At 30.5% G+C, this 16,698-nt stretch overlaps 1 protein-coding gene across 3 annotated transcripts in view; it reads right to left on the reverse strand.

The window, feature by feature from the left end:
• Window positions 1–16,698, reverse strand: part of LOC136982880 (piezo-type mechanosensitive ion channel component 2-like) — a 186,569-nt gene that overhangs the window by 127,362 nt on the left and 42,509 nt on the right. For all 3 annotated transcript variants that reach the window (XM_067279432.1, XM_067279431.1, XM_067279430.1), the window contains one exon: window positions 3,600–3,863. In XM_067279432.1, coding sequence (XP_067135533.1) covers window positions 3,600–3,863 — 264 coding nt within the window. The remainder of the gene's footprint in view (window positions 1–3,599; window positions 3,864–16,698) is intronic.

A 16,698-nucleotide genomic window follows, 5' to 3' on the forward strand; every position in this document is an offset into this window, starting at 1 on the left:
TTATCAGGATACAGTTTAAAAGATATTATTTCATTCTTTCTTTTGTTTTTTCCAAAAAGTTCATTTCATAACCATTAGAAATTCACTGTAGATATAATTATAAAGTAAGTAAAATAGGAAAAGAAAAATATTTGAAATGAAACATCTTAAATCACAGAATTGTTGAAAATTATTAATACTTATTGTTAACCAGATGTACAGTGGATATACAGTAGAGAGTCGTAAATCGGCACCCCGGTAATCAGAATCGCCGGTATTTGGCACGATTTTCAGTCGGACTGTATTGTGCTGAACCAAACGTTTTTGATACTAAATTTATTTCTAAAGTATAATTTTCATGTTTTTATATTCTTCAATATATTTATTTTGTTTGTACAAAATGCAGAAATAATTTTTAACGATATGATAGCCTCGATTATTATTATAAAAATTTTCGTTAGGCTTAAAATCGACGAAAATTCAACACAAAGCGACATGCAATGGAGAAAAATTCAACACGAAGCGACACGCAATGGAGAAAAATTTGAACATCGGACAGGTTAATATATTTTTTCGTACATAGACCGTAATCGGAACAAATCCCTAATCTGAACAACCCCAGTCCCCAATTGATTCCGATTTTCGGTTCTCTACTGTATTGAATTAATATAATATATATATATATATATATATATCTATTTTATTTATTCTAGTTTTTTTATTTATATATATAGTTATATATATATAAAATCTATCAAAATATATACAGTCGAATCTGCATAAGTCGACACCCCAAGGGGAAGTGGAAATGTGTCGAGTTATCTGATGTGACGACTAAAACAAAGTTGGAAAAAAACCACAAAACTATAATTAGGAAATACAGTAGTGCGTTACATAGTCATATAGGCTTACAATACATTGTGTCCTCCATTTACAATTACTCAGTAGATGAAAAACTGAAAAATTCGTTTAATGTTGTTTGTTTTGAGCACTTAACTGTCTCGACTTTCTTTTCAATGATCATGAACGCCTTGAAAACATCATCTTCGCAATTGTCAATTGTCGGCAAGTAACGTCTAAGGATTCTTAATGCCTCTAGTATGAGAAAATGCAAAATTGGATTCTGGTGTGACGTTGATGTAGATGGTATATTTTCTTTTTGTTTATCTGTTATTATTTTATACATAAAAATACATAAAATGTTAAGGCAGTTTTATTAATATATATATATATATATATATTAATTATATATTAATAAATAAATCGACTCCCCCTTCTGAAAAAAATGAGTTTGCACCACACGTGCAGAGTGAATTCATTTTCTCAGGAGGGGGTGACAACTTATCAGAGTGTGGGACAGCAAAAGTATGTCGACTTATCCAGTGGTGACGACTTAAACCGGCGTTTTTTAACATTAATGCCTATGTAAGTTGGCTGGGACCACAGAAAACTGACTACTTAACGATGGTGTTGAGTTATCCTGGTGTTGACTTATGCGGACTTGACTGCATATATATTTTTTTTTATGATAGATTTTTCATAATATTGATAGCCTAGCTATGAAAATTTATACTGAAAAAATTAGGAAAATTAACTGAAAACAAATAAACTGATATATGATACTAAAGCAGGAACCAAGAAATTTATTTCTAAACAAATATTTATAAGCTTTATTCATGAAAACTACATTAATTTGGTTCACATAAGTTTCTTCTCATTTTCTAAATGTGTGATGGTTGCTATTGAGAGATTGTAAGGCCTGCAAACAAACATTACAAACAAAGGAATGAGTGATCAGATATAATACAAAGTATCCTTTATTTTTCTCCAACCAGGTTCTTACAGTATGGACTCCAACTATACAAATTTCAATTCTACTATATTTACAAATGGAGGAGATCTCTTTGTCTTCATACAGTTTGGAATAACCAGCACGTGTAACAACCAATGTTTGACCGATTGACTTATAACTAATACTATATCTAATACCCAGGTTGTACTTGTATAAAAATGCTCCTCATGCAGGGCATACATTTTATGTCCGTTCTGTCTTTGTTAGGGATCCCTTGTTAGGGAGTTATTTTTAGAAGAAACTTAGAACAAAAGAAAGGCTAGAACATACAATAAACTTAGAATATAAATAAAAATATGTATGACAATATAGCTGACAGCCACACATGCCCTTGATGGCTTTGGACAAAGGAAAAGCCATTTAACTACTATATAATAAGTTGCAAGTTGTAAAATTGGCAGATACAAAACTTCATTGTATAATGATTTCAAATCATATTATTTTTTCTTTTACAGATAGTCCACGAGTTATCCATTCAAAAAAATGGTGTATTTAATAAAGACATTTATTTACCTATCTATAATCTAACAAATTTTATGATTAATTCAAAAATAAAAAATTAATTAAGATTTAGTAACTTTTTCAAAATTAAGAATGAAAAATTTCTCATGTCATTACTTTTTAAATGGCATGAGAAAAAACTTGGTCTTTTGGTGTTAATAAATAAACAAAATTCTTTACTATTAAAACTTTCATTTCTCAATTAAATTCAAATTGTCATCATCAAGAAAAGTTAATAGAACAAGAACAAAAGAATCTCACTTGCAGAAAAATGTTGTGAAATTTGAAATTGATGATGTACATGATGAATACATAAAGATTAAATGCAGTAAAAAGTAATAACAAATTAGTGACTAATATACAAAAGGTATCTGAAAGTGTATAAGAAGGAAATACAAATAATAGCAATAACTGTAGTAAAGTACCAACAGCGATATCTTATTAACTGCAAAAAGAAAACACAATGTCACATGAAGTTGATTAATTCACTGCAAAAGTCAGTAAACAAGAATATGGGCTTGTTTTTAAGACTGGATGTTAATATTTGAAGCATTTTCCAAAAATATAGTACTTTCGTGTCCCAAAGTATTTTAATAACAGAGGCATTATTCCAATTAAGATTATAGTTGTTGTCAATGACCAACTTAAAAAGTTCTGTGTCTTTACTGCCTTGTGCACCATAGATTTTTGATAATCTCATATCTTGACACTTAATTGTAGCCCCAATGTATTTTACATAACAGGGTTACTGTGTGCCAGTAGTTTTAAATTTATTTTGTAAATACCAAATTTTTCAAAATTGGGCCTTTGGTCCCTATCATTTACAACTAATCTTTTGAGTATTGGTGAGGGGTGAGTGAGAGAATGAAATTAAATTTGTGAAAGATTTAGGTTACTTTTAAGAATAAGGTTCCCACATACAGAATAATGTATTATAAATATAATAGCAAAATATTGAAAAGTACTAATCCTGAGTACTTTTAAATTTTGAAAAAAATTGAATTCTACTGAATAAAACTTTAAACAATAATAATTATTCATAGTACATTTAAAAATTTTAAATTACATTTAAATGCTATTTAATATTTAATAGCATTTCAAAGTTCAGATTAATATTACATAAACTGTTAATTAAAATATTTAAAAGTAAACAATAAATTTGAACAAATTTCGTGAAAGTTTTTGGAAAAAGTAAACATTATTTCATACGCTATATAAATTCAATGTCATAGTTCAAAGTAAGATGTTAAATTTTAGAAAAACTTACCATCATAATTACCAATGTTGCAACATAACTTCCTTTTACAATAAGTCTGAAGAAAAAGATGAAAGGTGAGAATAATTTATTGTATTTACTAGTTGCACCACCTGATGTAACTGTTGTTGTTTCATCAGGTAAACCACTTGCATCTCTCATCTCACTTTCACTTGACCAAATAATACTCCCATTTGGATCTAATTCAAGTGAATTATTTTGTCTTGCATTATCTGCTGTTCTGTAAGACTTTCCTGTATGATCATTTTCCAATAACTACAATAAAATTAAAACTTTTATAATTAAAAAGATTTTTTGTGAAATAATTTATACTCTACAATTAAATTTTTTTAAACTAAATTTCATAATTTAAAGAATAGACACAGGTTTCATTTACAAATAAATACTTATGTTTAATTATACTATGAACAATATTTTTAGCTAATTGAAATTATTAGATATCTTGAAGATATCTAAGATAATTATTTTTGTAGAAAAAAGCATTTTAACTTCATTTTCAGTCAGGTTCAGAAATGCTTGCCTTTAAGTTTCTCAATTTTTATAACTTAAAATGATGCTAATAAATAATATTTTGAAATTTTGCATATTTAAAAATGTTTTATTTAAGAACAAAATAATAGTTTTAATTAAAGATTGTTTAGTAATGTTTAATTACATTTTTATAAATCTTAGATTTGGTAAGAAGAAATAATTGAGCAAGATATATACAAGAAAGAAGACATTAATTCCAAAACAGTATGAAAAGTGATAGAAAGAAAGATTGTAATCACTGATCTATCTGACAATCTCTACTCCAACCTTAAGATGAAAGGAAAAAGAAAATTTTTGATTTAACAAATATTTTAACTGTTTTTTTTTTTTATAAATATTTTATTTTATAAGTAAAAAATTATTGATAACTAACAAGGAAAGGCAATCAAATGAAATACTTAAAAGTTATGTAGTGGTGTTTAAAATAAAAGTTTCTGTGAAATAAAATATGTAAGTAATAGTCAAAATTCCTTAATTGTAAGCATTTTTAAGGGAAAAAACTAGTTTTAAGCTGTATTTTCTTAGCATAATGTTGCTGTTGAGAACATATCACACAGGAAACACTTTCAGTGGAAAAAGGTTGGTTTATTGTTGTGAACAGATATGCATTTCGGGCTTAACGACCTTCATTCCTATTATTACATATTTATCAGCAAATTGATTACAGGTTTACAAATTTACAGAATGCATTGAAAAAATTAGGATACAGATTTAAAAATTAGGATCAATTTGCAGATAAATATGTAATATTAGGACTGAAGAGGGGCATTAAGCCTGAAATGCATATCCGTTCACACCAATAAACCAACCTTTTTCCACTGAAAGTTTCCTGTGTGATATGTTCTCAACGGCAACATTATACTAAGAAAATACATATAATACAGAACAACAAGCAACCTAGTTTTAAGCTACAAGGGCTGTTCGGAAAGTTCGCGGCCTTGCCTATATGCGGCACTGTGATCAATTTAATTTTTGGCGGGAATTATTCAGACATCTTTGCTAAAGATACAATATCAATTTCCACTTGATTTGTCGTAAAGTTTTGCCATGACCACTTAGCAGATAGTTAGTGTGCAAGTGCTTTGTCAAAAATGGAGAAGACGGAGACTCGTGCAATCATAAAATACCTGACGAAAAAAGGGTTGACCCCATCTCAAATCAAAGCTGACATGGATGAAGTTTTGGGAGAGTCTGCTCCTTCGTACACCACTGTGAAAAAATGGACAGCCCTTTTTAAATCTAGCAGAGAGAGTGTGGAAGATGACCCTTGCAGCAAACGGCCGTCAACTGCTGTCACTGAAGAAAATATCGACAAAGTTCACGATTTTGTGTTAGCAGATCACTGTTTGAAAACGCGTGAGATAGCTGAGACAACAGGCATCTCTGTTGACCGAGTGCACCACATCTTAACCGAAAATTTGGGTATGACGAAGGTCTCAGCAAGTTTGTTGCCGCATCTGCTGACCGCCGAGCAAAATTGTGTTCGCACTTTGATGTCAAAGGAGTGTTTGGACTTCTACCAGAAAAATCCACAGGATTTCTTGCATTGGTTTGTGACTACTGATGAAATGTGGATCCATTACTACACTCCTGAAACAAAAGAACAGTCGAAGCAATGGAAACACCACAGTTTGCCACCACCAAAGAAGGCAAAGACAGTTCCATCAGTGGGGAAAGTGATAGCTTCGGTTTTTTGGGATGCTAAAGGCATCATCTTTATTGACTACCTAGAAAGAGGAAAGACCATCAATGCTGTCTATTACTGTGAACTTTTGGAAAAACTGAAGAAAGAAATCAAAGAAAAGAGGCAACACTTGAAGAAGAAAAAGGGTTCTGTTCCACCACGATAATGCACCTGCATATTCCGCCAGAATCTCCAACAAAAGATAAACGAACTTCGCTTCCAATTAGTTCCACATCCACCGTACTCACCTGATTTGGCCCCCAGTGACTTCCACCTTTTTCCAAACGTAAAAAAATTTTTGGCTGGAAAGAGATTCCACTCAAATGACGAAGTCATCTCTGAAGTGAAAGTATTTTGCACACCTTGACAAATTGACCTATTGTGATGGCATAAAAAAGCTAGAACATCGCTGGAATAAGTGCATTGCTAATAAAGGAAACTATATTGAAAAATAAAAAAGTTTTAACATTATTTTGTTTGTTGTTCTATTTGAGGCCGCGAACTTTCCGAACAGCCCTCGTATTAGATTTTTATGCTCTAGCACAAACAAATTCATAAGTGTGTGTGGTGTAGTGGTTGAATTCTGACGTACAAGTGTATATCCCTTGGCTGTTCTGAGTTTGTAAAAAGTTTTTTTTTAATATCAAAATTTATTTTCATGTTTTTTTAATTTTTTATTTTTGAAAGTTAGGTGGGTTACATTTTCCCATTACTAAATCATTTATTTTCACATTTTTTTTACTAATTTACTCATGTATTTTTATTCTCTTAATACTCTATCTTAATTGCCCTGTAATTTAACTTGAAGTATACTTTTATTATATTTTTGCAACATTCCAATATCATAAATAAAACACTAACCACAGATTAAAGGGAATGGAAGAATTCTAAGTAAAATCTCCACCAACCTTGAAATTAGTCCAACAGTTGTCAAAATTATCACCTTTTTAACATTTTTGACTTACTCTGAAGATCTTCCTCAGGAAATTAGAACATAATGGAATGTTCATTGAATCTTTGAACAGGAAAATTTAATTTTGTATCGAATACAATTTAAATTGGCTGTCATGTGCATACATCATAATGTTTAGATAGGTAGTTCTCAATGTATTGTCAAAGCATGCCTGCCATGCTTTTGAGATTGCATTAACAACAAAGAAAAAGCAATTTCTCTGTTTTACCTTGAAAATTTCAATGGCCACCATTTCTCTAGTATGTTCACCACATTTTCATATTAATTATAACAGGAAGGATTATGATAGAGAGTGAAGAAAAGGATAATACACATACTGATGTTTTTAACACGGAGGCCTGTTGAAAAATGGAACAGACCTGGAATCATCACCACCCTCTCCATCTATGCATCAGAAGCCAGGATTGTTCCATTTTTTTAACAAGTCTCCATGTTCAAAACATCAGTACATGAGGAACATACTAGAGAGATGGAGGCTCTTGAAATTTTCAAAGCAAATAGAGCAGGAAATTGCATTAACAACAAAGAAGAAAAGGCAATCTCAAAAGCATGACAAGCATGCTTTGACAATACATTGAGAAATACCTATCCAAACATTATGATGTATGCACACGACAGCCAATTTAAATTGTATTCAATACAAAATTAAATTTTTCTGTTCAAAGATTCAATGACCATTCCATTATGTTGTTCTAATTTCCTGAGGAAGATCCTCAGAGTAGGTCAAAAATGTTAGAAAGGGGATAATTTTAGTGACTACTAGATAAATTTCAAGGTTAGTGGAAATTTTACTTACTATTAAATTTGTCCAGTTTGAATTTGAAGATGATCTCCTGTGCAGATTGAAAACGTTTGTGTTTGCATTAATAAATATCCTGGAAATTCTTATAAGGTTCAGATGTGTGCTGTTTTTTGAATTTGAAGAATTATTTATGGAATAATTTTTATTTAGCTGGGCGTTAGAGGCGTCACTTTGGTGTTAAAACTTATACTGATTTATTCCATAATAAATTTTTATTTGTAAGTTGGTTAAATTGATTTTGCATTCATCCTCCTGAGAGGCTCATGGACTTGGGAGTGACTCTTACCCTCATGCCTTACATATCCGACTTCCCTAGAGTCTAAATTGGAGGTGTGTCTAATAATACACACCTGGTGGCAGAATCCTAACTAAAACTCCCAGACTTGATTTTTGACAGCCCTCAAGTCCCCACATAGTTGTGGGCAGAGAAATATGTATTTACTACTTTACATATTTAATATATAAATTCATTTAAAAAAAGAGAATTTAGTATTGAAAAAAATGTAACCTACCTAAGATATCACTCAAAATTTTAAAAAAATGTCAATGAAATGTTAGAAGTTCCTTAAAAAAATCAAAATTCAAACCCAGAAGCCATAAAATATGCACTCCTAGAATGTAACCACTATACCATCCACACTTATGAATATGTTTGCACTAGACCAGGCCTCGGCAACCTATGACCCGCTGGTCACTGAGTGACCAATTTCAAAATTTCAAGGGACCCACTCAAGTTCTGAAAATAAACTATAACACAGTATATAAAAATAAATTATAAAACATAAATATGAAAAGAACACTCGAAGAATACATAAAAAATAAACTGAAAATAAATAATAACGATAGCATTTATGTTTGATTACAAAGTTGCAGTAACAAACATGCATTTTTATTTTTTAAAAATAAAAATTTTAACATAATTTCAGGGAGAAATCAATAAGTTTGGCAATGCCGATCTATAATTCCTTAACAGATATGTGTAACACTGGTGTCCTTCTCTCAGTTCTCTCTCAGTTGTAGCACTTGTTCAGTAGCACAAAAATAGTGATGCAATTATAGTTACACAGAGAAATAATTATCATTATTTAAAACAAATTATTACCATGAACAAACAAAAAGCAAAAAAGAGATTATTTCAAAAAACAGAAAATTCCTCTGATTTCAGCACCGAGGTGAAATCTATACTATCAGGAACCTATAACCTATGCGTAACATGTATATACTATATATATAGTGCGATAGTATAGAGATTATTTCAAGATGTGTGAAAAGAAAAGTATGGATATATTGAAAATGGTGACAAATTGATATGTATTTTATGCACAGATGTAATCAGGGGAGCCATCGATATCGGAGAGAAAAATAAAATTCATTCAGTTATGTTTGTTTTTATAATAATTAGAATTATAATTTTAATTTTTATGATTAAAGTTTAAAGCATATTGTAATTATTCTCTCAAAAAATTTGTCTTATTATTCACCAAAAAATGACTGTTTTAAAATAAAAATACAGTCAAACCTGTTTTTATGCGGGGGATAGGGACCACATTAAAAAAAACGCATTAAAAAAAATCTCACGAAACTTCACGAATGGCTCTAAATAATAGTTTTCGCAACACAATTAAAAAAATATTTTTTTTATGCAGTCAATAGGAACCGCATAAAAGAAGTCTCACATAGAAAATAACTCAAAACCGTACGAAATAGAATTTATTGACAACAGATGTCAGCACTTGACTGCATCGTCTGGTCTATCGTCTGTTTTACATATTTTTGTCCAGGTGGTGTTTTGTTGACTTAAAAAGTAAATTATTTTATTTTTCGCATATTCATGCAATAATATTACTATAATAAGTTCATTTATGCTATAATAAGTTTATTTAGCTATAATAAGTCAACGTGATACATGACGAATCGCACGAGACTAGTCGCCAACTATACCGCACAAATAAAAAAAAACCGCACAAAAAAAACCGCACAAATTAAAAATTCACAAATAAAAATCGCACAGAAAAAGACGGCATAAAAACAGGTTTGACTGTACTACTGATCCAAAACATCTTAATATACTCATTTTGGTTGATTTTGACCTGCAGCCAAAAAAGGTTGCCAACCCCTGCAGTAGAGCATATAAATGCAATAGTTTAAAATTAATTCCTTTTCTCCTTGAAATACTTAGCATTGAGGATTTTTGGATATTATGCATAGGTTTAATTTCACAAACTTTATGAGATAAGAAAGAACTCAGGACTCCAGAGAAGCCCAAAAATGTTTGTGCTATGTATGTGTTACTGGTCAATAGGTTTATAGTGCAATTTATATTTACAAACTTTAGTTTAAACTTGAAATATTTATAAGTCAATTATTCATTTGATTGCCTTTCCTTGTCAGCATTTTCATCAATAATTATTTTACTTGTCTTCAGAATATTAAAGCAAGAAAAACATTCAAACACCTTTAAATAATATTCTACATCTTGAAATAAGGAGCGGAACATCATGTTACCAAAATAAAAGCAAATAAATATCAACTGTTATCTTTAATTACTATAAATTTAATTATACATTATTTTATAAATTGTTTTAAACACAAAAACTTTTGAAAATCATTTAACAAATATCTGAAAGCTAATGGAAGGGATAAATCAGTAGACTATCGGAATATACAAATATGACAAAGAAAACTGTAAAAAAGAAAAGCAAATAAACATAGAACAACTGTAGTTTTAGGACAAAATTCTATATCTAAAAAAAAAAAAAGGTGACTTATTTGACATTAAAATAATTTGCAGAAATTAAAAAAAGTTTCTGATATTAATGAGCTAAACATAAAAGTTATCATTATTAAAAGTAGGGGTCACCAAACTTTTTTCACAGCAGGCCAGATAACTGAATGACGAGTGCAGGCTGTATAACCATTTTGCTCAATACAGCACACTGAATACACAATAAATAAAGACAATCAGCATATTTATTTAACAATACACAAACATGATTGCTGCAGCAAGCTTGCAATCGCTTTCCTTAGAAATTTCATTGCAGGTACTTATACAAAAAGTACTCAGATATCCAAATTGGCAAAAAGTCGCCAAATTTTTTATTTCACTGATTTATCTAAAAATTATATTACTGTCAAATGCAAAATCAGATTGGATCAATTTTGGCATTTTTACTTACACTTATTTTAATTTCTTTTACATAGTAAGTTTATCTACAATCTATGATATTTCCATATACGAGTAAATAATTATATTTTAGCTCATTTGTGGCACAGTGCGGCAATGGGCCAGATGAACTGACCTTGCGAGCCAGATCCAGTCCGTGGGCCGTAGTTTGCTGACCCCTGATTAAAATAAACATAAGTATAAACATTCATACTGAATGTAACATTGAAATTCTTTCAACCATCTTGCAACAGTTTTTTTAATGAAGTGTATATAATTTTAAATTAGACTATTTTCACTTTTAATTCAATTATCTGATTTATTTGAAATTTTGCTTAAAATTTATATTTTTAGTAGTTCAGAATTTGTTTCAAATGAGAATCCATCTCTAACTTTTTGAGATTTGTGAAGATATGTTCTCAATCAAAATATTAACACTTTAAATAATATTTCATACTTTTAAAGAAGCTTTTTAGGATAAAACATTTGAATTCTCATAAGTGCTTGAATTTCGCTACCAAATCTTAAGTGAAAGAGGATATCTGAAGAAAATTTTGATGAAAACTGTAGCATAATATAAATATTCAATCTTTACAAGTTTTATTTTATAACAGAAAAATCAAAATACCAAAGTGCATACAGGATATTCCGCAACTCTGGATCATAGGCATTTTTCCTTATGTGGAAATTGAAAATTTTAAAATCAAACTTCTCTAAACAAGTAGATTAGAAAATGAGGCTCAGTCAAATGACTTTCTAAGTTTCCAGATCTAAGATCACTTGGACTTTTTTCTTTGGGGTCATCTGAAGTCAGGAATTATTGAAATAGGCTCAAAGCAATTATTGCAATAAAAGAGGAAATCAACTCCACATGTAACAAAATTAGTTCTTCTATGTTTAGAAATGTGTATGCATTAAATACAAGAATACAGAACAAGTGTCACAAGTAGTGTTACCACCTGTCCGGTTTTCACCCGGACAGTCTGGGAATTGACTCACTGTCCGGGTGATCTATTAATTTTGTCCGGGAATTTTGTAGAAATTGTGAAATCACGATGAAACAAAGTTCTTGCAAATATTGTTATAAATTTACACCATTTGAACAACAAAAGACCTCACACTCACTGAAAACCATCTGCCATTCCGCCATGTTACTCTGTTTATGCTGACATGTGACGCGCAACCTGTCTCTCAACCCCTTTTTTTTGCTTATATGCTACTCGTACACAAGTCCCTAGTCCCTAGTCCCTAACCATAACTGATTTAGGACCAGCATGCACGTTATTCTTTGCATTGTAAAATGACATTGCGCATGTGTCAGGAACTTCTGTTCGAACAAATCTGACCTGCCGTCTGAGTCAGCGATTTTGTAAAGGTGGCAACACTAGTCGCAAGGTCCAAGGATATTTGAACATTTACTATAATAAAACTTTAAAACACATTTCTGTCTATGGACAAAGACTTTTGGGATATCTTATGTATTGCTAATCTTGCTTTTTGTTTTTATCTTTTTTACATGTAGTACAACCCCAGTAATCCATACATTTGCTAGTTTACATGTCCAGTAATCTGACAATAGATGACTTTTGGATATTAGAATCACTATTGTCAATTCTCACTAGTTCAAATTCCAATTCCCATTAAATTTCAACGTCTTCCCACTAAAGTTATATCAATCCCAAGCTTGGACACAATGTTAAAGATTGATATCTCCATATCTTAGATTGCTCAAAAAAAAAATAATAATAATACAATATCTCATAACACAATACTCTAAAAATTTTGATATAAAAATCATTCCCCAAAATTTTCTGCCAAAAATACTGTACCTCCCGAAGTATCAAACACAAATTCATGTTAATAACAACCACTTGGCTTTTTTCCACCTTTATTTAGTTGAATTCGCCGTTTCTATAACAATGGCTTTGTTGATTTTTGTGAAACCGTGTTGTTATTAACATGAATTTGTGTTTGATACTTCGAAGAATAATACAACACGGTTTCACAAGAATCAACTGTACCTCCCACTAAATTTCTCATAATCACTTCACTTTTCCACTAAATTTAGCAGGAATCCATTAACTTGGCAACACAGATTATTGGCAATAGCAGCATGCTGAGATAACAAAACAACAAAACATAATTAAAAATTATTTTAAAAGGATAGATTATTAATTTGTGAATTCTAAAATCCAGTGACATATGATCTATAAATGAATAATCACCTAAAAACACCGGGTAGCAACCACTAACTCATCCAAAGACCTTTTACCAGTGACAGATTTTTGAGTAGACTGTCACTGGTAAAAGGTTTTTGGATGAGTTAGTGATCTATAAATATTTTTGATTAATAAAATGTATTGATATTTGCAAATAAATGTTTTCTTTCCTAATGATTAAACAACTATCCTTACCTTACTTTCAATAATCTGATAATCCCTTTAATCTAACACTGTTCTGGTCTCATATGTTGGATTACTGAGATTGTACTATATAAAAATCCAACAAGACAAACTTTACATTCAAAAACAGGGCACATCTGAGGAAGTATGGCAATCCTATTGCAGTGTTTTTCAAAGTGTAAGATGTGCCTCGAGAAAGGTAATTATATTAAAAAGATAATGTGGAATAACTTCAAAACTTATAAAAGATACATCATAAGTAAATTATTGATACATGATAGTAATTTAATGTTGAAAACTATTCATAAAAATTATGAATATTGCTATTATTTATATGTAGCAGATGTCACAGCATTCAATTTTATTACATTTCATTAAAAACTAAAAACAATATGGAGTGTACTGTGTCAGAATTGTCTTAACTGTGCAGAGGTCATATGGTGAATCTTGGATGCCAGAATAAATATTTTTCAGTGAGCCACGTGCACATTGCAGGACTGGTAGAGGTGATGGAGATATGCAGAACAAATAAAGGACAAAAAATAATAACTATCAATTGTAGCCGTACACCTTATTTTGTATATTGTAGTATATATTATTCTTAGTATTTATTCCATTTTCTTCCTCTTTGTTAGTTCTTTTGTCTATCTTTTCCTAGAAACTTCTTTCTTCCCTAACCCTTCCCTGTTCAAATGGTGGTGACCTAATTAAAAAACAAAGAAAAGGTGGTAGCCTGAGGGCTAAGTGTAGGACAAGAGGTCACTTTTCGACTGGGATGTTGGAGAGATAGGACATGTTGTGAAGGCCTCCAGGTCATTCTGGAATCAACTGGAGAACAAAGATGACAAGCCTAAGTTGGCTTTCGAGAGAAAATCCGAAATATATCCCGATATAGAAATCTCGAGAAGCTTATTGAGAGAATCGAATAGACGTCCACAATCAACAACCCGAAAAGTTAATAATCTAGCAAGTGCCACCATCACCCCAAGATCGTCGACACTTTGGATACCCATTCTTTTCTATCAACATATATCCAACTATCCTATTGTCTATCTTTTCTTCTCTCCTTTTTTTTTATTTGTATAAGTAGTTTTAAGTATTTAGTCGTAGTTCCTTATTTTTGTACCGCGGTGAATGTTCTTTTGTCGTGAGGTTGCTTGATGATTCTACCAGAGTATCTGCAGGAATTATATGTAGAAAAGGTTAATAGAGAAAGAACAAGGAGTGTCGAAATTGTAAAAGAATCCTGTAAAGTAAATAAACACGGGTGACAAGAACATATATGTGTGTTATATTCTCTTGTTGAATCACTCACCACGTGCATATCCTACACAATATGTGTTTAACAATTAATAATTAATTCTTTTATTTCTTAAAAAAGACTCCATACATCAGACATTTCCCAGTAACACAAAAATGTATTTATAAACTTTTTGAATCCAATGTAGTAAATCTTCCAGAATAACAAAAATATTCAATTCTTTATTGTATAAATGATAATGTAATTAATATGTTGGTCAATAAATACAGGAAATCCTTATTAATTTGAAATTCAAGGTATGAAATAATATTTAATAGAAAACAAATGTTTTCGACCATACTTTCAGTCTTCTTTTGACAGAATTATTGAGTTTCAAAGTATCCAAGATTTACATATTTCTGTACAATATGCCAAATGTCATGTAACTGATGTAACTTATTAAGCAAATGGAATATGGCTATGTACACAGAATGCTATTTTCATTAATTAATAATATAAATAAACTGTAGGTAAGCAGCATGTGTCTGGTGAGAACCTCACAGGTTGTCAGATAGATTTTATAAAAAGTAAAGCAAAATTCCTCAAAATGTAGCTTAAAGTATTGTTAAAGTAACCCAAAAAGTAGTATGTTACCAAATCTAGTAGCTTATAGCCTTACAAATATCTCAATCTGCTACTTGTAGATCAAATTTGAAATCCCAAAACCCAGCCTTATTTTAAGATATAAGAGAAAAAAGGTATTCCATGGGTAAGATGACACTCAAAAAGATGTTACTGTAAAAGCAAAGCTGTGAAATCTGGAATTTTTATAGACAAAATTTTAAATTATTTTCCCTCCTATTGCTTAAAGAAATTGGTGAGAAAAAATACGCCACTGGAAAAATATACAACCTTCCTCTACAAATATCAACATTCTCTTGTCCCCAAACATCCTAAAGCTTGACTTGCAAGATAAGTTTACAATTAATGTCCAATTTCATCACTTTGTTTTGGTCCCAGGAACACCTTTAACCTCCAAGCCGAACACCTTAACCAATTCTCGATGTTAGTTTGTAATCATCAATTTTGTTATTTAATAAATCTATTTCATTGTTAGTGGTGTCATTTACTCATTTATCACCACGCCTTACCGACGACCCATCTCTTCTCCTCCGCTTGACCCGACAAAAAGAATCCCGACCCCTCAGTATCATAAAATGAAAACCAGCCATCCTCCGACAAGTGGGCAGGTTTCACCGACCTGTTGCCGACAAAAACAGGTATGACTTCGTCCTACCTCCAGGTGGCTACCCACAGAGTCATGTTGTCCAGATTAGAGTTGTTCCTGGTCTATTGTTCTCGTACAGTATGGACACTCTTCGATCTAAATAAATGAGTTAATGTACACATATTGCTGTTCAGACAGGATTTTCACTTCAAATTTTGAAGTAGCTGTATTTCAAACTAATTGAATCCTTCAGCATGTAAATCTCTATATCCCTGGCTGGGACAAAAGTATAGTTATGAATTAATGGAATTTCAAACTATCTGAGTTCAAATTAACAAGGAATTCCTGTATCACTGTTTCAGTTGTATATAGATTTGTTTATAAAACGATTAGTTCTATTAGAATCTTTATCAACATTCTCTTATATACTGTAAAAAATTTTTATTATAAACAACTAGATTCTATCATTCCATTTTATTTGTTATTTACTTACTTAAAACTTTTATACTGAAGTACAAAGCAGAACCAAGTTTATAAAAACTTAATATTGTACAATGTTTTGATTAGAAATTAAGTTTTTATAAACTTGATTCTGCTTTGTACTTCAGTATAAAAATTTTAAGTAAGTAAATAACAAATGATTAAATGAAATGATAAAATCTAGTTGTTATATTAAGAAATTTTTTCAATATACTAAGAGAATGTTGATGAAGATTCTAATAGAACCAATTACTTTATACACAGTATAGATCTATATAGAACAAAAAATATTTAATGACCAATATATCAGAATACTTATTTTTTCTAAAATTTTGGATACTTGATTTAAACTAAATTATTACTATGATTAGTATCATACGATTAAAAATATTCTGTAAAAGGTAATTTGCACTATTAAATACTTATTTTAAGGTAATCGTGGTAAATTTATCTTGATCATTTTCAAAAACTGATTTAAAAAATATGAATTTTAATTTCAATTTAATTGTTAAGCTTATTTTAAAAAGTCTCTTGAGAATAAAGATAGGTTTTGATACTCAAAAACTTTGAAATGTAAATTATCATTT

Source organism: Centruroides vittatus, unplaced genomic scaffold, assembly GCF_030686945.1.
Source record: "Centruroides vittatus isolate TY-2023 unplaced genomic scaffold, ASM3068694v2 contig_874, whole genome shotgun sequence".
Classification (NCBI taxonomy): Eukaryota; Metazoa; Arthropoda; class Arachnida; order Scorpiones; family Buthidae; genus Centruroides; species Centruroides vittatus.